General features: G+C 39.6%; 1 protein-coding gene and 1 non-coding gene across 11 annotated transcripts in view; both read left to right on the top strand.

Moving 5' to 3' along the window:
- The window catches only part of UNC79 (unc-79 subunit of NALCN channel complex), a 240,667-nt gene that overhangs the window by 88,454 nt on the left and 130,250 nt on the right, over positions 1 to 21,963 (top strand). For all 10 annotated transcript variants that reach the window (XM_081830011.1, XM_081830016.1, XM_081830010.1 and 7 more), the window contains 7 exons: positions 3,697 to 3,761; positions 8,033 to 8,121; positions 8,752 to 8,792; positions 11,624 to 11,652; positions 15,831 to 16,060; positions 18,376 to 18,547; positions 20,150 to 20,380. In XM_081830011.1, the coding sequence (XP_081686137.1) occupies positions 3,697 to 3,761; positions 8,033 to 8,121; positions 8,752 to 8,792; positions 11,624 to 11,652; positions 15,831 to 16,060; positions 18,376 to 18,547; positions 20,150 to 20,380 (857 nt within the window). The remainder of the gene's footprint in view (positions 1 to 3,696; positions 3,762 to 8,032; positions 8,122 to 8,751; positions 8,793 to 11,623; positions 11,653 to 15,830; positions 16,061 to 18,375; positions 18,548 to 20,149; positions 20,381 to 21,963) is intronic.
- Positions 6,979 to 7,082, top strand: LOC115943544 (U6 spliceosomal RNA). The gene has a single exon (XR_004078112.1). It is a non-coding gene; the product is annotated as a U6 spliceosomal RNA (small nuclear RNA).

Genomic DNA, 21,963 nt, shown 5'->3' with positions numbered 1-21,963 from the left:
TTTTTAATCAAATTTGATAAATTTTGTCATTGTTTTTTCAAATATCTCCCTCCTCCCCCTTTCGCTCCTTTTGGACTTTTAACCAGATGTACTTTATACTGCCTAATATTTTCCCACAGCTCACCGAAGCTCTGTTTGTTTTTCTTCCAGTACTTCAGTTTTAGTAGTTTCTGCTGTTACGTCTTCTAATTCACTGATCTTTCCCTATGCATTGTCTAATCTGCCGTTAAGCCCATTCAGTGAATTTTCCATGTTCAATATCATATTTTTAATTTTAGAAATTCCATTTGGTTCTTTTATGTTTCATCTCTATTCTCATTGTGTAATGTTTTCTTTGAATATAATAGCTGTTTTTAAGTCCTTGTTTGCTATTCACCTCATCTCTATAATTTCTGTGTTTATTTCTATTGGTCAGTTTTTTTTTTTTCCTGATTATGGGTAATATTTTCCTCCTTTTTCAAATATCGAATAATTTTTTACTGGATGCTGGACTTCATGAGTATTACATTATTGAGTATCTGGATTTTGTTGTCTTCCATTATAGTGTTTCAGGGTTTGTTTTGGCCATCAAGTTACTGGTGGATCAGCTTGACCCTTTTAGGGCTTGATCTTATCCTTTGTTAGGGTGAGCCTGGAATAGCCTTTTCCCTAATGTTAGTTTAGCCCTACTGCTAAGGTATGACTTCCTAGAGTCTCTACTGAATGTCCCAGGTTTTCACTGAGTTCCCTTCACTCTGGTTGGTTGGAACTTGAATATCTCTCAGGCCTGTATGAAATGTAGGAATTATTCTGCTTACAGATCCTCCATAGTTGTTCTCTATGCAGCCTATGGAATTTTGTCTTACACCTGTTCTGCTTATTATAAAGCCAAAGACCTAAAAGGATTCTTAGATTTCTGGAGCTCTTTCTTTGCATAACTCCCTCTTCTTTGGTATACTACCCAGCAAATATAAGCCACCTTGCCTCTTTAAACTCCAGTTTTTGTCCCCTCAATTCAGTGAAACCACCCTACTGTGCTTGTCTTTCTCCTTCCACATCCAAGGTCTGGAAATTGCTTCCAGGAAGAAAGCCAGGGTGATTATAGGATTGACTGTATTGTTTCTCTTCTCTCAAGGATCATTGTCCTACAGTACATAGTCCAATTTCTGAAAACAGTTGTTTTGTATATATTTTCCAGTTTTCTAGTTGTTTATGATGGGAGGGCAAGTCTAATACCAGTTACCTTGTTGTAGTTGGAAGCAGATTTATTGTCTGCCATATTTTTACATTATATATATTTTTTGTTTTTATTTTTAAATGAAGGGAGCTCTATCGTGACTATATTTGCCATATGGTAAGATATGTAGATTGATCCTATATCAGAATCAATTGTAGTGATTTTCCCAATTACAAATACCTGTTCTCTACCCTTAAAGATTTTGATTTGGCTATTTAACATGAGTTTCAGGTATCATATTTTTGAAATCTTGACAAGTGATTTTTTGATACTTAAGAAAAGCTAAGAACCTTTCTTCTGGTAAGTTTAAATCTAGTGTGACTTTAGTGAACTAATGAGGTATCCTACAATCTATTCTTAACTCAGTGACACTCTGTAAAAATGAAATAAAATATTAGAGGACTAGGACCTCCTGGATATCCCCATCATCTACATATAAAGCATTAATTTCTGGCAAAGCAGGAGACTTTAGAGCCCTGATCAAGAGCTATGGCTGTTGTACATTCTTATTTCCTTGTGCCTTTGCCATAGCAGTTGTTATATATCTTGAATATTACTTCTATCTATAAGTGTCAAGACTTCTTAATATTTATAAAGTGATCTGCAAACATTCTCATAATACAGGGATTCAGTAATGGTTAGCAGATTTTGTCTTGTGTGCCAACTCTGTTTTATTAGTGGTAACTTTCTGGAGCTCTGTGTTGAGAAGGATTCTAAGGTCAGTTCTGGACTCAGCAGGAAGGAATGCTCTTATGGATTAGTGATATCTGTCATGAGTTTGGGATTGGAGGAAAGAGACTCATGTCCTATGTATTTCCAACTCCTATACTGGTTAAAGGCAGTCTTTTTTTCTAGGTTTCTCTAATTACACAAGAAAACTTGTTGCTACTCTCTATATTCATCTTGACTTTTCCACATATAGGAAACATTTTATAGTTATGGAATGCCTGTATTCAAATTATTTCTTCATTTATCCATTCCTTACTGATTTCTCTAAAAATATAATCTCTAAAAATTCTCTCTAAAATATATAATCTCTAAAAATATAATCAATATGATAGTGTGTTTTTAGAGTAGTGGTTTTTGGTCTGTACTTCTCGTCTTCTTTTAAAATAAATTGACCCATTGTGTATTTTTTTTTTTAAAGATTTTATTTATTTATTTGAGAGAGAGAATGAGAGAGAGAGCACATGAGAGGGGGGAGGGTCAGAGGGAGAAGCAGACTCCCTGCTGAGCAGGGAGCCCGATGTGGGACTCCATCCAGGGACTCCAGAATCATGACCTGAGCCGAAGGCAGTCGCTTAACCGACTGAGCCACCCAGGCGCCCCCCATTGTGTATTTTTTAAAATCAATGGCTCTATTGACCTTATTTTCCTAAATTTCAAATCAGACACATAATCTTATATCTGGTCTAACCATAGGCTAAAAGATTTGAAGTTGGAACACCCCTGGACAGAAAACTTTATATGGCCTAGGATATTAATAATAAATGTTTTTGAATTATAATTGGACATATAACTAAGTAAGAATATCCTCTCATCTGCAAATTCTAGTATATTAGGCCAATCATAGTCCTATAAGATTAGAATTTGGCAATTTAGAAAATTTTCCTACTTTCAAACATGTAATTTTATTGCATTTTTAAATGATGGAGTATTGTTAGCTAAGTGCTTTGGACTACTGAATCATCTAAATGAGGATAATTACTTGTGTGACTTTTATTCTGATCTATCCCAGATCCCTTGGTCTTATCCTCATTCTGTGTGCATACTATGTTAAGGAGAGGGTATTAGCAAACTAGCAGAGGATCTGTGGGTCACAGTCTGTGGTGTGAGAGATATATTTCATTTGGGCAAGAAATTCATCTTTCCAGTCTCCACATTTGATGAGAATGGGATGGGACATGGAATAGTGGCAATTACCTTACCATTCATTTCAGTTATTATGAGTTTGAAATACTTCTTGGATCCAGAAATCTAGGATGTTCAGCTTAGTATGTACTACAATGAAAAGAGCACTGTTGAGAACCAAGAGATAGAGGTTCTTGTCTCAGCTTGTCATTTACTAACTCTGTGACCATAATGAGCTACTTAACCTTTGTAACTTTCACTTACTCATATATGAAATGAGATTAATAATCTGCTGTACCTATTCTGCAGAGTTGTTGGCAGGATGAAGTGAAACCATAGATATGTAAAAACGTTGGACAACTTTCTAATAGTATATCATTGCAAGGTAATATTATGGTACTGTGTATGCCACCTTATACTAGCTTGTCTCTGCCCGTGGGAAAATAGATGGAGTTGTGATATCTTTGTTCAATTTTTAAATTTGTCATAGATTTAAAAAATGATTATCTTAGGAAGTCTGATGATGGTTCTACTTAGGAAGAAGAAACCTAGTGTAATATCTGCTACACTTTTAGTAGGGCATTAATAACTTCAATGAGGTGTATTCATCAGCTATTCTTGCTTTACAGCTTGGAATCCAATCCACTGCCAGCACATTGAATGCCACAATGCAATTAACAAGCCAGCTGTGAAGGTACTGTTTTATTAGACCTGGTGCCATATTGTATTGTCAATGGTCAGATTATCAGGAACAAATTGCTGAATGTAATGGAGAAGATTGCATCCTTCTCTGTAAAGCAGAGGCCTGTGCTCTGTAGTAAACTCAAGGACCTCCATGTTCAATCTGATTGTACTTTGGTGGATTGGTTCAGGACAGAGAAATGAATAGTGGTGACTGAAGGTTTGGCTGTGAGTTCATGGTCAAGTGCTGTGTAGCAATGAGAATTATCAGAATAATCCTGGTAAAACACGTAGTCTTTACTTGGCTTCTATCTGAGTTAATAAACTCAGGGAGATGTACTTTGCCTCTGTTTCACTCATTTCAGATTATGAGTGTTTAGCGTATGACTGCGAAATCGAGAGTCATATGACCAAAACAGATAAAATTGTTAAGTCTTGGCTGAGATCACAGATAATCACTTAACCAAGATGACTGAGAGGTAGTTGGGCAGCGAACACATGGAAAGGTATGTTAGAGGTAAGGGAACAGTGGTTTAGAGAGGCCAAGACACTTTCCTAAGTCAGAACCAGGTACCTTGACTCTCAACCTTATTCTTTTTCTACCATCACAAATTTCCCTGTCTTGTTATAACCCTGAATCTTTAAATTTGAATGTTAAGAAAAATGATCACACCTTTTAACAAAATTACTTATGGTATATTTGTTGGATACAATACTTGGCTGGAGAGACCTGTGCCTGGATTTGCAAAGATTAATTTTTTATACTGTGAAGAGTGAGAGTTACACCAAGTCATTAGAGTTCACAGATACTTTTTAGAACCTAGTGTCCTGGGAGTTTGCCTCCCTTCTTCTATAGACAGGAAGACTACCAAATACCAAAGATTACCAAATAACAGATACATAATAGTATCATTTTATAGAAACAGAGTAGAAGAGGTAAAATGAGATATAAGAAATATAAATATAAATCCCAAAATGTGTTTCATATACCAGAAATGTCAGAGGAGTGCCAATAATAACATTGTCATCCAGATGTATCATACTAGCAGAGGACCTTTTTGTATTATTATGTTTCATCTCTGCTTTTGATAAAGGCAAATTGAATGAATTTATGTTGAGAAAGAGCAAGTGAGGGTAACCCACCAGTGGAGGCAGAGTCTCACCCATTCAGCTATGAGCACCCCTCCTCTGAACTTCCACAGACATTTGGGATTCAAAGGTACTTTTCTTTGGTGCGAGGACATTTTGAGCTATACACATGTTGCGTTCATATATTATCCATGGATTTCAGCTTAATTCTTCAGGTGGTGAGAATTGTGCAGCTCTCTTACTTTAGTTTCTTTATCTGTCCTTTCCTCTTTCTGCTTATGTTACAATGCCCTCTTTTGGTTCACTCAGACATCAGCAGAAAAGGGAGGTACTTTTTGTTTGATTTTTCCACTTATTTTTTTCTTTGATCTTATGTCAGGCTGCATTCTCAGGAGTCCTCTGACTTCATGATTAGTAATGATTTTTGGTTTTCCACTCCCAAAAGTCATCACAAATTAGATTTTCTCCCTCTCTTCTAGGCAAACAGCTTAGTCCACCCCTCTGACTGGGCTTTGCTCTGCTTATAGGCCGTTCCCTGTAGCCAGTCCTGCAGGACAGGCCAAACCATCCTACTTTCTGTCTCATTTTTAGGTGAGGTGAAATTCACAATAACGTAAGTTTAATCATTTTAAAGTGAATGATTCAATGGCATTTAGCATATTCACAATGCTGTGCGACCACCACCTCTATCTAGTTCCTAAACATTTTTATTAGCACCCCCACAAATTTTATTTTCTGAACTCCAGCGTTCCTAAAGAGTTTTCTTTTGTATTTTTACTCTGCTTCCCTGGAAAGGTAACATTCTTGTTAGTGCTTCCTGTGCTGGGCCTGTTTTTGCAGAACAACAGATCTGGCTCAGTATTGTTTTTTCATTGCAATATGAGCACTCCCCAAACCCAGGTAGGTATGACTATGTGACATATAGGTCGAGGGCACCCAACATCCAGATACTTACAGAATAATGTTAAATGAAAAGGAAGTCATCCTTTATAGTATGATGCCAGTTTAATTTAAAAATCACATATATGTATATTTATATTCGTATTCATGCTCATTAGAATGTTATTAGTGGTTGCATTGAGATGGCGGGTTAATGAGTTTCTCCATTTTCCTAAGCCTCTACATTGGGCATAATTGTATTTATAAATGGAAAATAACTATTTTTTTAATGCAGCAGTCAGATATGAACATGTTAATATAGATGTAAACTGACTTGTTCAGAGTAAAGACAGTTGACCCTAATGTCCACAAATGTTATGGGTCATGTGAAGTAATTCATTTAACATGTCAGAGGTCACCTAGTTTAATCTATAATGATTATAGTTCAGACATCATAGGAGTTTTTCCCTTTGAGTGGAATGAAAAATATCTTTACCTGATGGGAGTATCAATAACTCATTAGAAATGAAAGTGAAGTAACTATATTGAAGAACAGGTCTATATTGGACACATGGGAAAGACTCAGGGAAAATGGATTTATCCTCACAAAAAGCGTACTGTCTCCATATTTGTGAACTTTTACCACTAGGCAGTGATGATTTGCCAAATAGAAAAGTATTATCTATGTTTGTTGCAATACACTGCAAAAACGTACTTTTTTAGGCAAGAGCAGGATTCAAAATGAAAAGGTGTTAGAACTTAGAGTTCATTATATTACACTCTGCTTTTGGTTTTACTTGGTTCTGTTTGCAGATCAATTTATGAAATACTTTAGAGCTCAGATAATTATCTAACACAGGAGTCAGCAAACTATGGCCCACAGCCAAATCTGGCCTGCTGACTGTTTTGTAAATAAAGTTTTATTGGAACACAGCTGTGCTCACTTGTTTACGTATTGTCTATGGCTGCTTTCATGGTACAACAGCAGAGTTGAGTAGTTGTGACAGAGAACATATGGTCCACAAAGCCTGAACTATTTACTTTCTGGTCATTTACAGAAAGTTTGCTAGCCCCTCATGTAACACACCAAAAAGTAGTTATTCATTGCATCAAAGGAAGCTTGAAACTTATCTAAGGAAAATTTTCACACTGGGCCTTTAGCATGAGGGAATATATAATTTATAGATTTTGATGGTATAACGATTGAAATTAAGGAATTCCAACTCTTGTTCCCCCATCATTGAAACTCTTCAGGGTTGTCCTTGCTTCAGCAGCACATATACTAAAATTGGAATGATACAGAGAAGATCCGTAGGGCCCCTGCACAAGGTTGACACGTGAAACTCTTCAGGGTTTTAACTTTAAATGACAGGCTGTTTGGGTTACAAGTTTGGTTCATTTTTTTCTCCCTAATCAGTAAAAACAACTAAAGAAAAGGCAGAGTGGAGTTCTAGAAGAATCTGTGTCCTAGGCATATTAACTGCACAATCAGCTATAGCATAGATAGATTATTTCTTGAAGGATGGGAACAGAATTCAGAATGACTTTGCTAACTCATTGAAATTTAACCTGATGCAATGTACAAGATTCAGCTTGTTGTGTTCACTTGATTTTAAACACCCAGATATTTGAAATATCCTGATGATCAACAGCAAAGCGAACACTTTTCATCTCTGTGCCTTGGCTAATGAAAACTCAGCCATAACTAATCCAAAATTGAATAGGGCACGGCAGGGTTAAATGAACCACAAGTCATATGTGGAAGGAAAAAATGCCTGAAAATGTGACATTGGATGATTGATATAGAACTTAGATTCCAGAGTAAGAAAAGCAAATCACTTAGTGTTAGATTTCACATGAAATTTTTTGAATTGAGGTTTCTTTTAAGAAGGAAAATGCTCTACTGCCAGAATTTTGGTAACAATTATGATTTTTCAATTTTAATATATTTTCCTCTTCCTAAAGAGAGATTGCTGTGTTTACCACTTTCAAACAAGAATGAATGTATGAGGCAATTCCAGCCACCGTTGAACAAGATTTTTTCTCTTTGTGGAATGAGGGTGGATTTGTTGACCCTATTTGTTACTTTATTGCAGATAGCAGGAGAAATGAAAAACCACAATAGGCACACTTAAGTCCAGTGTGGACTCATCAGCCAGTGCAGGAAAAGCAGCTATAGGTTAAGTGGGTTTTACTAAAAATACTTATTCCACTTTGCTTTTGAAAATTTGTCGCAATCAAAACCTTTGCGTTCTCAATACAGGGGATGTGATAAACAGGACAGGAGAGTTCATTCTGCCTTTTCATGTGTTTCAGATGTGTATAGATCCTTCCCTGTCAGTAGCTCTGGGGGATAAACCACCCCCATTGTATCTCTGTGAAGAATGCAGCCAGAGGATCGCAGGGTAGGTATATGAGTCATCCAAGAAAGGGAAATAGGGCAACAACAGAAGATAAGAAAAATTAGTTGTACTTAAATTGGTTACATTACTCACATTTCCCACTAGCCCTTTTGGTTTTGAAAGGTTACTTTGTCAGATATTTGACATATAGCAAACTTTCATTTGGGAGATTTCAGCTTTGAGAATTTGCAGTATTTCTCTCCATGCGATAAGAGAAAGCAATTCCATGTAATAAAACAGCTCCAATTTTCAAATGACCCTGCTAAAAAAGGCCACAGAGAAAAATGAAAGAAAACCATGGCTTTCAAACATGATGTGTAATTCAAATGGGTTCTCTCTGCTTGTTAGTTTCATAGAATCACACTCAGCGTTGTACAAATCATGCTGTACTTTGGTTCGCTTTATTAGCATCTGGAAAGTATCATTTAAAGATAACTGAATATGATGAAATGCCTATAATTTATAATTTAGCTGAAATGCATTAGACATTTTAAAAGTTTATTATGATAGTGCTCTTAATTACATTTCCTTTCTATTGAAAGCCTTCTAGCAATAGCATGCAGCTTATAAACATTCATGTGGAAGGGTAACATTGCAAAGAAGCTCAAAAATGAATTTTGTTTTTCTTTATAGGGACCACAGTGAATGGTTGATTGATGTTCTTCTGCCACAAGGTATGGTTTACTTCAGAAAGGATGAATAATAAGTGATCATGACTAACCGTGTGGTTGGTTTGTCTCCTTTTGTACTGTATTATTTTACAAAGATAGTAACCAAAGTATTATATTCTATGAATAGTCATTGATATGAAGCATTATATCAGTGTCTTGCTTATACCCACACATTTGGAAGGAAGAGGTATCATCTCAACCAAAATTAAGAGTAGATGTTGGAATTAGGATTCTGTATGATGGAAGCCTTGCTGAATTATGTCTTAAGAGATTTTCTGTATATATAACAGGCATTGCCAATGGTGTTTGCTGTGCCAGGTCAGAAAGAGAATAGGGAACATGAGCGGGAAGAACACTGAATAATAGGTCTTTCTCCTACCACTACTAATAGCTCTGTGTTTTAGGGAAAATCATTTAATTTTTTGGAGACTCAGTCTCTCCAGTAAAATGGGTATAAAGTATATGGGACTCATCTCAATGAAAAGATGGGATGGTGTGATGCTCGTAGTTTGTTAGAGTTCTGAAAGCTATGTTGGATAAGTTGGCGGGTCCCAGACAGAGCATTCCTTTACCCATCTGGAAGCAGATATTCTGGCCGCTTAATTGGAGGCTGAAGTGACCAGGGGAAGTATTCAGGAAAGCAGAGGAAAGATGAAGGTGAGAGAAGCTGGGGACATACTGGGCAAAGTTCAGGCACACAGGAGGAACCTGATATATGACTTCAGAGATAGATAATAAAAGAAGACTTTCTACGAAAGGCCATATTTAAAAAGAAATGTAAAAACCTTATGTTAACTAAATTCTGTGAACATTAAAAAAATGTAAGGCAATTTTCTTGATGATAATTACACTATTTCTTTGTAGTCCTAACTTTTTAAAAAAATATTTTATTTATTTATTTGAGAAAGAGAGAGAGAGAACACATGAGCAGGGAGGAGGGGCAGAGGGAGAGGGAGAAGCAGACTCCCCACTGAGCAGGGAGCCCGATGACTCGGGGCTGGATCCCAGGACCCTGAGATCATGACTTGAGCTGAAGGCAGACACTTAACCAACCGAGCCACCCAGGCCTCCCCAGTGGTCTAACTTTTAGTATTAGGTCATCTCAACCTTAAGAAATAAATTAGTTTAGTGAGTGCTTTCCATCTGTAAAATGGATCAGTAATGTCAGCCTCTAGATCCTTCAAAGAGTCATTCTGAAAAAATTCATAAGAATATCTGTAAAAAGATCTGGGCTTGTATGGGTAAAGGTAAATTTTTCGCCCTTAAATTAGGCTACCCTGTTAATGAACTTCCAGTGTTCTGAGGTGAAGCCCATAGTCAGGTTCTAAACTACATTTTATTTTATTTTTTAAAAGATTTTATTTATTTATGTGAGAAAGAGAGAATGAGAGAGAGAGAGAGAGCGTGAGAGGGGGGAGGGTCAGAGGGAGAAGCAAACTCCCTGCTGAGCAGGGATTCCGATGCGGGACTCGATCCTGGGACCCCAGGATCATGACCTGAGCCGAAGTCAGTCGCTTAACCAACTGAGCCACCCAGGCACCCCTAAACTACATTTTAAAATATCAGATATGTTGCTGAATTCTGGTCACCTTCTCCAGATGATGTTCATCTCTGGAAGAAAACTTACAGTAACTTTTAATTATTTCTCTAGAGATGTGACACTAACCTCAGGTTAAGACAAACTCTAAGATATCAAACTGTTAAATGACCATTAATTATACAAAACCAGAGTTTTAAAATTCTTTGATTTGGCATCCACTAATTCATAATTTCCAGATACTTTGGGAGACCTTTACCTTTGACCTTTTTAATAAATTGTAACGTAGACTATACTGTAAGTATGCGTTAGTTCGTTTTTTGAACACTTACTATTTCAGGGGGAATGTTAACATATTCTTGGAAAAATTATTTTCAGGTACTCTCCAGCGTCAGTTTTCATGGAAATACTTGGTATGCCCACTAAAAAGCGTATGTATCCATTTGTTAAGGTCAATCCTGAAGTAGACCATAGTTTGACAGCCTTACTCCCAACTGGCCAGTTGGGTTTGAAAATTGCTTTCTCTGAAATGAGCATGCAGCTGGTTTTACACTAGTTAAGGACTGATATAAATCAATAGTTCAAGTCTGAGTAATCCAAATTAGTAAGTTTTTTCTACAGTTTTGAAATAGCAAATCATCTCCATGGTGAAGCTCTAAATATATCACATCAACTCAGTGTCATGGTGTAACAGAAGAGCAATAAACAGGGAATCCAGAGGCATTATCTTGAAATCTGCCTTTGATAGCCTGTGTGATGCTCGAGAAGTCATGCAAAGGGGCACCTGGGTGGCTTAGTCGGTTAAGTGTCTGCCTTAGGCTCAGGTCATGATCCCAGGGTCCTGGGATCAAAGAGTCCTGCATCAGACTCCTTGCTCAGCAGGGAGCCTGCTTCTCCCTCTGCCTGCAGCTCTCCCTGCTTGTGCTCTCCCTCTCTCTCTCTGGCAAATAAATAAATAAAATCTTTTAAAAAAAAAGTCATACAAATCTCAATTTTGTTCTGTCAAACAAGGAGATGAGATTAATGTTATTTTGCTTTGGTTTTGACATGATCTGAATTCTAAGTCATGTCCCAGGAGGTTGAATTACTTGTAAGAACAGGTGAAGTATTTGTAGCATGCAGGTGTTCCTGACCTCATCAAACACAGGTAGATGACCATTAATAAGACAGGAGAGAAGCTATTTGGGCTAAGTCTAGAGGTTGTGTTACTAAGCTTGTTTTTACCCCCTTTGTGGCTGCCCTTATTTAAAATGGGCTGTCTTTCTTTGTTGATATGTTGTGTACCTTCCCCTTACAGCTGAAATATCTGCTATATGTCAGAAGAAGGTAAGAGCAAACCATCTGTGTGGTGGGGCATGATTTGCTGTGTGTTTGTAAATTTATTCATTGACATCTGCCTCATTTCTGCCCCCTGGTTTCCCAGTATCTACATGTCACTGTATTCGCGAAGGGGGAAAAGAGGTAATTTAGCATGCAAGATTGCTGTGTCCGAATGGTCTCTGTTTTCATTTCTGCTTTTGCTCACCCATCTTATGCACAGTGTTTTTGATAAGTAATCTGAAATGAAAGCATACGTGTGACTCTTAATTACAAAAAGCTTTGAATGACCATGCAGGGCATGCAACATAACTTTGGTAAAGGATGTATCTTGTATGCTCAAAAATCTTTCTTGTTTGAAGTAGAGTGTAAATAGTTCGATACATGTGTGTCAAACATACTCAGACTGACTATGTATGGCAAATATTCATGTATATGTAAGCTGAAATGTATCTCTAGATAAAGATTCCACCTTCAGATTTCCTTTAGCCACTTTTCATGACAGTTTCCCTAAGCCATTTCCATCCTCTTTTCTTGTTCTAGTTGTTGAAAAGTACTAGACAAGGTAGTGTGGTGCCATACAAAGAACTTTGGGTTAGTTGGTTGAAACATTTGGTTTCTGGCCCGCTCTGTCCCCGTCTACCTATGAGACCATATACAAGTCATTTAAACGTTTTAGGACTTGGTCGTGAGTGCATACAGTCAACTGGTGGGTAGTCTAGGGGTTGGCTGGTCCCAGATGACCTCACTCCCATGTCTGGGGCCATAGCTGGGACAGCTGGAATGACACCTGGATAACAGGGGTGTCTGGCTCTCCCTCTTGCCATTTGGGGTCTCATCCTCCAGGGGGCGAGGCTGGATTTGTTCACAAGGCAGCAGTGTTTGGAGTGAATGAGATTTACTGAATTGCAAGGCCTTTTGAGACTGAAGCTCCTAAGTCACATGACTTCTGCTGCATTCCACAGGTCAAAGCAAGTCCCCAGGCCAGCCCAGATTCAAGGAGAGGGGAAATAGACTTCTCCCCTTTATAGAAGGAGTGACAAGAATTCTGTGGTCACATTTAATCTATCATCATCCACCCTCTGGCCATAATTACTTACATTTCTTCCACATGTAAAATACTTCCACCACCTTACAAGGCCTCCTATAGTCGTAAATCTATTTATGGCTTCAGTTCGTCATCCTGTGACCTGCATATGGTCTGGTCCCTGATGAAACTCCTTGGGTGCAAATTCTCTTGATCCAGAGACTGTGAACTAAAAAGACAAGTTATCTGCCCCCTTCCCCGCCACACCCTACACATGATGGTCAGATAGGGACAGGATAAGAACCGTGGACCTCCGTTCAGAAGAAAGGGAAGCACATTGCTGTCAGCAGATGATAGCAGTTCCAGCCATGAACACGTCAATGGTTCTTCGTGTCCAGGGACGGCGAATGTACCTTGACTGGGATCTGGCTCTACTTCCTGGGAGTAGTTCCCTAATCCATTGTTGTTCTCCTGAATTCTTTGCTCTACTCTCTGAGACATCTTTCTTTTCCAAGAAGAAATAGTCCAGTGTTCCAGCTGAGGGACTATCTTAGCTTGTCCCCTGCATGTAGTCCCATAGACTTCCTTTCATGTTGAAGCGTGTCTGTCCCATTTAGTCTAAGTTGGTGGCCCTTTTGTTAGTAAGACTTACTGTAAAACTCTGGGTTTTCAGTAAATCTCATTGGAGTTCAGTGCCCCCAAAGCCACATCTGTAATTCTTTTGGGGACAGTCCTTTCTATACTTTGGGCGTTTCGGTCTACCCTTAAAATTACTAGAAGCTCTGTTCTAGCTGAAAGGCTCAACGAGGCATCACCTTCTATCCTTCTGAAGTTTTAGCAAAGGATCGTGCAGCCAGTCAGCATACTTTTGATTTTTATCCTGAGGCTATTTCCTACTTTGAAAATCGTTTATAAGCCAGAGAGACAAGGGTGAGAAACAGTTTTATATTCTGAATGAGCATGTCTTTGCTCTAGTGGTATAACCTAATATATTTGACACCATAGTGGATCCTTTTTTAAACACTGCCCTTTTTACGGCAAAAATATTTTTAGTAATAAGCTTCGACTTAGCACGTTTTTATTATCTTTTAATAGATGTTGTATTTTATATTTGGAGAACATTCATTAAGTTCACAATGGTTCAGAATTGTTTGAGCTTGCTTTGGGTACAGTTTGTGTCGGCCTCTTTTGAAGGACATATTCCTACATTCGAACAGTGCGTTTGAAATAAGCATCAAACTTGTAAAGGCAAAGAGACAGACTTTGATTTATTTCAATTCTGTCATTCTATGAGCCAGGTTGGAGTTATTTTTTTATGTTTAAAATTCAAAGCGGTAAAACAGAATGGCTGGGGAAAACCATGCTCAGTGAAATCTGAATCTAAGGAAAGTCTCTCTAGTTTGCTTTTGAAAGGAATGCATATAGCTGAGTCTGCATGGATTGAGGACTGACTGTGGCTTGGGAATATGTTATTAAAACTTAGTGGGAACCACAACAATGGTTTAGAACTTGAATCAACCAAAGGTTATTTTGGGGCAAAGTATTTTATTGCTGATACTACTTAGAATTGATGGTACATGGTGATAAAGCAGGTTGACTCTTAGTTGGTGTTCCAGATGCTAGTATATGCAGTATATCTAGATAACTGCATCAGAAATCACTCAAAATGTGGCAGCATTAAACAACAACAACTTAATGACGCTCATCGAGTCTGTTGGTCAGGGATTTGGACAGGGCACAGTCCATAGCTTGTCTCTGCTTGATGATGTTTGAGGCCCCATCTGGGAAGACTTGAATAACTAGGTGCTGGAATTATCTAGAGGCTTCCAGATCATATGTTTGGGCTCTTGGGTGGGGTGACTTGAAGGCCCCGCTTAGCCAGCACTGTTGACAAGAGACTTACGTACACATTGCCTCTCTACATGGCTTGGCCATGGCAGAGTTTTGAGTATCCCAATGAAGAACTGTCTGAGGAGAGAACATTTCAAGATGGCCAGTGAAAGTTGCATGTCTTCTGAAATCTTGCCTCAGGAGTCATATAGGTATCACTTCTGCCATATTGTATGGGTTGAAGCAGCCCATCTAGATTCAAGACAAATGGACACATACCTGAGGAAGCCAGCCCAAAGAGCCTCATCCACAGCTAGACTTGATTTAGATGACAAGACCTTGAACCTCCAACCAAGAATTTGCATGTGGGAAGAATGTAAATAATTTGCGACCAGAAAATAGGATGGTAAATTGCAGGCCTTAAACTTCAGGACTTTATTATAGTGAATAACTACCCACTAAACCCATATCCTCATCATATTGTTTATAGCATAGTGGGAATCCCAGAGGAACCAAGACTAAGTATAACCAAGAGGAAGAAATTAAACATACAGGATAATAAAAACGTGCTAAGTCGAAGCTTATTACTCAAAATATTTTTATATGTACCCCTACTTTTCTCTTTGGCATCCCTTCCTCTGTGGATTCCTTTCCTGTAGTTGATGTCAGCAGCTGATTCTGTGATTGGTTCTTGCTGTGTTTTGCTATGTTCCCGTGGTGTCAGTTAACATGTTTGACGTATTCTTTAGGTCTTGAGGGAAAGAGTGCGGGAGGGAGTGAGTGCCTTGCTTGGGGCCGGGGCCATGAGCTCAGTGCAGCCTGGTCCCCCACCTGTCACACAGCAAGGACAGAGGGGCTGTAGTGGAAATCTGCTCTTTCAGGGGTGGATCAAATAATTTTGAAAGTTTAATCTGGGGGTTTAATCCTTTCCTGTTCTGATGTGCTGTGATGTACTCTTTCTGGGCCATGGTTTCAGGGTTTTTTTCCTCCATGTTTCTGCTGAAAACTCTTGAAACACTAACTTGAAATAATCCAGAAAGCACTCCACCCCAACCCCATGACTAATGTAATTTTACAGAGGGCTTTCCATCACAATTCCACTCACATTTAGGACGTTTCTGCCACTCACACTAATAGAACCTACTTCTTACCTTTATTTTTAACTATGCCTGAGATCTAACTGGTTAGAGACCACCTGTCTTGTAGCCTTTAGAAATGTGCGGCCACTTCCAGTGGCCCCTTAGCTTTCCATTTGTTTCAGTTCTTAGCCACCTTTACCTCATTGATCAGTGTTAGCTGATTTCTCTATTTTTTTTTTTTCTTTCTCTAGAACTGCAGTTCTCATGTAAGAAGAGCGGTGGTCACCTGCTTTTCAGCGGGGTGCTGTGGCCGTCACGGAAACCGGCCCGTTCGGTATTGCAAAAGATGCCACTCGAATCATCATAGCAACGAAGTGGGGGCTGCCTCGGAGACCCACCTCTATCAGACCTCCCCTCCACCCATCAACACTCGGGAATGTGGCGCCGAGGAGCTGGTCTGCGCGGTGGAGGCCGTGATCAGGTAACAGGCAGCTTGTTTCGGGGCCTGCCCTAAACACCGCCTTGGCTTTGAGCCACCCTGGGCGCCGCGAGATGTGTAAAGTTAATTCAGCTTCAGGGGCCCGCAGCCTGCCTCTCACCTTCCACCATGCAGTGACGATGCTTTCATGCATTCATTCACCCAATATTTTTTATCGATTGTACCAGGCATGTGTTAGGCACTTGAGAGAAAGGAGAGAATAAAATGGAGTCTCCGCCTTCAGGTTACCCCTGGAGGGACCATAACAACAGAAGCACACAATTCCATCCCCTGTGGGAAGCCCTGTGGGAGCACAGAGCTGAGGGTCTCGGGGGAATGAAGCGCAGGCACGCATCAGAGTGAGGGGTGGGAAGAGAGGTGCCCCAGCCCAGCTGCCCACAGTGAAGTGCGGGAGAACTCTAGGTAAGTTGGTACTGGGGTAAACCAGCAGGCTCTGCAGGAAGCCGGGGGGCGGGGGTGTCGGTCCAGTTCTGCAGGCTCCTGGGTTTCTGTCCTATCACATGACAGTAAAAGAAGCTTTGGGAATGATAACTTCCAGACTCGTTCTCTTTTTGTACAGTATTCATTGAGGCAAGATTTTTAAACATTAAAGAAATAATATTAGAATCTAAGTTTTAAGGATAGGGACTCTTCTGTGTCTCTTACTCCAGTGGCTGAACAGGTGTAGAAATGCAATAAATGTTTGTTAAATGAAGCATTACAGAAAGTTTGGAAATTGAAAAAAAACCATCTTCCATACTGCTATGTCATGGTCAGTTTTGCACAGGTTCTTCTAGCTGTATTCAAAGGCACTTCTTATTTATGTAACTGTAATCAGAGTGTATCCACAAGTCTTTTTGATGTAACATTATACCATTAGCTCTTTTGCATGTCGTCATATGGTTTCTATATTTACCATTTTTAGTGGAAACATAATTTTCATCTAGATTATTTCCCTCCACCTTTAGATTTCTAGATTTCTTCCATTCTTTACTATTACAAATTACTCTGGTAAATACTTTTGTGAATAGTGCTGTTTTGTATTTTTTATTTCTTAGGGTAGATGACAGATATGGTTGGCTGGGTCAAAGGGTATGAATATTTTCATGGCTATTGATACATTACCAAACTGATTTTCAGAGTGCGTGTATGAATTTATAATGCCAACAGCAGTCTGAAATGGCTACTTTTTGATACACCCTTGCCAACGTTGGGTTTTATTTTTTAATTTTTTAAATTTTTATTTTTTAAAAAAGATTTTATTTATTTATTTGAGAGAGTGCGCACAAGCAGGGGGAGGGGCAGAGAGACAAGCAGACTCCCTGCTGAGTGGGGAGCCTGACGCAGGGTTCTATCCCAGGACCCCTGAGATCATGACCTGAGCAGAAGTCAGATGCTTCACCTACTGAGCCACCCAGGTGCCCCCCATTGGGTTTTATTTTTTTATTTTTTATTTTTAAAGATTTTATTTATTTATTCATGAGAGACAGAGAGAGAGAGAGAGAGGCAGAGGGAGAAGCAGGCTCCCAAGGAGCAGGGAGCCCGATGTGGGACTCGATCCCAGGACCCTGGGATCATGACCTGAGCCGAAGGCAGACGCTCAACCATCTGAGCCACCCAGGCGCCCCCATTGGGTTTTATTTTTAAAAATTATGACTTCTTTAGCAGATTGAGAAAGGAGTCTTTGTTGCTCATTTTCAGGTCTTTGAATATTAGGTATTGAATATTTTTCCATTTGGGTATACATTCCCCAGTCTCTCCTTGTACCATGCATTTGATGTCCACATACCTTCAGATTAGATACAGGGGAAGTATTAACGTCTAGTGGGATGGTTGGTGAACCAGAAGCCAGAATGCATCAGTTCTGCTTGATTTTTTTTTTTAAAGATTTTATTTATTTATTTGAGACAGAGAGAATGAGAGAGAGAGAGCACATGAGAAGGGGGGAGGGTCAGAGGGAGAAGCAGACTCCCTGCTGAGCAGGGAGCCCGATGCGGGACCCGATCCTGGGACTCCAGGATCATGAACTGAGCCGAAGGCAGTCGCTTAACCAACTGAGCCACCCAGGCGCCCCAGTTCTGCTTGATTTTAATTGATTGGAGGAAGCAGCCTCTTTGTTCCTCAGTTTGTTCATTTTTGAAATGGGGATGGAGTACAGGAAGGAAACAAAATTAGGCCTGTTGGAGTAACTCCTACCGATTGAAAGGAGAGCAGTCAGGAATGCTTGAGTGAGTACTCATGATGTAGTTACTCTGAATGGGTCATCACCTAGAATGTGTTTTTCGGTAGTCTGACTTGACGTTGCTCATCTTTGGCAGCTTGTTGAAAGAAGCCGAGTTCCATGCTGAGCAGCGGGAATATGAACTGAACCGCCGGCGGCAGCTGGGCCTTTCCTCTTCCCACCATTCCCTGGATAACACTGACTTTGACAACAAGGACGATGATAAACACGACCAGAGGCTACTCAGTCAATTCGGAATATGGTTTTTAGTAAGAAAATGATTCTCCGCTTTCTTATTTCTCATGACAACATTGCACCAATGAGGAATATTTCCTGTTCTTTTTAAAGAAGCAAATAGTAACTAGTGAAAAGTTAACCTTAGCAGTGGAACCTCTATATTCTAGGACAGTGACTCTCAACTGGGTTGTACGGTAGATTTCCCTGGGAGGGCTTTTAAAGAATGGCAATGCCCAGATCCCACCCCAGAATCTTGGGAACTTTTAAAAAAGCTCCCCAGTTGATTCTAATGAATAGCCAGGTGTTGAAACCTACTGGCCAGACCCTGGACTGTTTGAAATGCACATTTGACAGAAAATGAGTGGGGAGGTTGCTAGGGTATGTTTTGAAATCTTGGAGTCAATATAATTGTATAATTTGCAGATCATTCACATCCCATCTCTATACACGACATTTTTCTTGAAAGTTCAGTCTCTGTGGCACTTTTTGGATATTTATATTTATGGCACGTCTGCATACAGCCAGAAAAATTAGAGCCATATTAACACGAGAAAGTTGACTGTTTTTAACTGATTCACTGGCAACATTCATTCAGCAAAGATCAAACATTCTGGTCCTAAATTCTTCACAAGCTGAACTTGCCAGTTGTTTAGAGAAGCAGACTCTTGTTTTTGTCCATCGGAGACAGATGAAGTCTCCATAGGAATACATCTCTTTTATGCTTTTGCATGGTTATCTGAAAAAGTCGTGTTTTGTTTTGTCTTACCAAATTGGTATTTAATTGTTAATTTCACGTTTTGCTCCTAGAAATTACTGTCTAGTGACATAATGACTGCTATTGTGAACTCTTTGAGGCAAGGGTAGCATTTTCTTTATTTTGTACATTCCTGACCCCTACTATAGTGCTTAATAAAAGATTATTACAGAATGAATAATGAATAAACGATGAGCTGTTTTTAAAAGTCTATTTATAATGTGGTGAATTAGGGAACCTTAAGCTTTCAGAATCCTGGTAGAAAATCCTTAGCTAAATCTGATACTTTTAGAATGGAAATGTAGGTAGATTATTTTTTCACTTAAGATATTTGTGAAATTTCACTTTGCAGACTTAACTTTTTATTTTTTTAAAAGACTTTATTTATTTATTTGACAGAGAGAGAGAGAGACACAGCAAGAGAGGGAACACAAGCAGGGGGAGTGGGAGAGGGAGAAGCAGGCTTCCCGCAGAGCAGGGAGCCCGATGCGGGGCTCGATCCCAGAACCCTGGGATTGTGACCCGAGCCGAAGGCAGACACTTAACAACTGAGCCACCCAGGTGCCCCAAGACTTAACTTTTTAAAAAGCATTTATCTAGTGTAGGTTACAAAATAGTTGTTTTTTTTTTTTTTTTACAAAATAGATTTCTTAGGGAAAAAGGCTTATGGAAAGGTGCAGTCTTGAGGGGAAGTTATTGTTGCAATCCATCTCTCCTGCGAGGAACGCAGTTTCTAGGTTAACCGATCCTCCATCATTTATAAAACTGCCTATTTCAAATGGATTACTGGGAACCTTTTTTTTTGGCTTTTAAACAAATATGTAATAATTATGTAGAGATAGATGGAGGCTGAAGCAGAGTCTAATCTGCCCATTTGCAGGTGAGCCTCTGCACACCCAGTGAGAACACACCTACGGAAAGCTTGGCCAGGCTGGTGGCCATGGTGTTTCAGTGGTTTCACTCCACAGCCTATATGATGGATGATGAAGTTGGGAGTTTGGTGGAAAAACTGAAGCCTCAGTTTGTCACCAAGTGGTTGAAGACAGTATGTGATGTTCGCTTTGATGTCATGGTCATGTGCCTTCTTCCCAAACCAATGGAATTCGCCAGGGTAAGTGGAGGCCAACGGCTCGAACCTTGTTGGAGAGGCCTTGGGAGAAGCTCTGCCCTAGCCATTAGCGTGTTATCAGTGTCTGTAGAAGAGAGAGTATCTTTCCTTATTTTAGTTAATACAGCTGAACGAGGTTAGTTGAGTAACTACATTTTAGGGGATGTGCTGCTCTGACGTTGATTTGGGATGGGGAAGAATGGCAAGATGAACGTGTGAATTATCTTTAAGAATTTAAGGGAGGATTCTTCCCTGACATTGCTGAAGATGTTTTTTAATTAAGTAATAGAAAAAAATTTTTTTCTCCCTGAGATTGCTAGAGCTCAGTCCTTCTCTGGTCTACTGTCTTACGAAAGGCTAACAGTGGACTAGGAGTAATTTCTGTGGTTTCACATATATTTCTAGAGATGAATGGTAGAAATCCCTGCCCTCCCATTTGGAATGCCAAAAAAGGCTTATTAGGAAGTGCCAAAATGCTCCTTTTCCTCTGGCTTAGAGGACAGGTTTCTCTGAGCTCATCCTTTTGCTTCTGCCTCAGTGGATTATAGGTTCCAGATTTATAGCTAGTAAGACCCCATATTTTTTGAATCCAATATAATTTGTGTCTAACCTAGCAAGGTGGATGTCCAGAATCAGTTTTTGGCAGGAATATATGAAACTTTTTCAAGGTATTTTCTGAATTTTATTTTATTTGTGATTTTTTGGGGTTGCTTTCAATGAGATATTGAGGCATTTTTCAGTCTGAATAAGACATTTCAGGATACAATAGAACACGGACCATCTAAATGAGTAGCTTATATTAGATTTCGGGGACACAGAGCAGTTCTATGTGTTTATCAAGATACACTTCTTTCTTCTTTGCTGCCACCTGCTGACTCACATATAAAATTGGATTTTTGCATCCTGGAAATTCCTTATTTCATGGCATTCTTTGACTGTGTTGGTATGTTTTCTGTTGTTTCGTTTGGAAAAGTAAAGGATTGGTCTGCTCTGATTTTGGAAGATAAGAAGAATTGGGAGGAAAATTTTTCCCCTTCCAACATGGGTCCAATGGCTGAGGGCCTGAATAGTAATCAGCAATAGACCTAGTCGGGAGAGAAAAGACAAAGGGCTGTGTGCTCAGTACTCAGTCCATCACTGAATACTCGGTGATGGGTAACTCCCTCAGTAGCCGGAGATAAAAGGTGTGTGTGGGGAGGTTAGCACTGGAATGGGAAGATATGGAAGATTCTCTCGGGCCTTTTGATGCGAGTGGCACTGGGCAGTCTGTCTCCACAGGAGTTGAATTCACAGGCAACTCCCTTTAATGGAAGTGATATTTTCCGGAAGCTCTGCTTTAGTCAGACAAGGGAAGTTGGGGTAAGGTTTCTCTCTGCATCTTCTTTTTTTTTTTTTTAAAGATTTATTTATTTATTTATTTGAAAGAGAGAGAATGAGAGAGAGAGCACATGAGAGGGGGGAGGGTCAGAGGGAGAAGCAGGCTCCTCGCCGAGCAGGGAGCCCGATGCGGGACTCGATCCCGGGACTCCAGGATCATGACCTGAGCCGAAGGCAGTCGCTTAACCAACTGAGCCACCCAGGCGCCC

This window comes from Leptonychotes weddellii, chromosome 9 (assembly GCF_054177405.1).
Source record: "Leptonychotes weddellii isolate Sample4059 chromosome 9, ASM5417740v2, whole genome shotgun sequence".
Taxonomy (NCBI): domain Eukaryota; kingdom Metazoa; phylum Chordata; class Mammalia; order Carnivora; family Phocidae; genus Leptonychotes; species Leptonychotes weddellii.
This window is presented reverse-complemented; position numbering and strand designations above follow the sequence as displayed.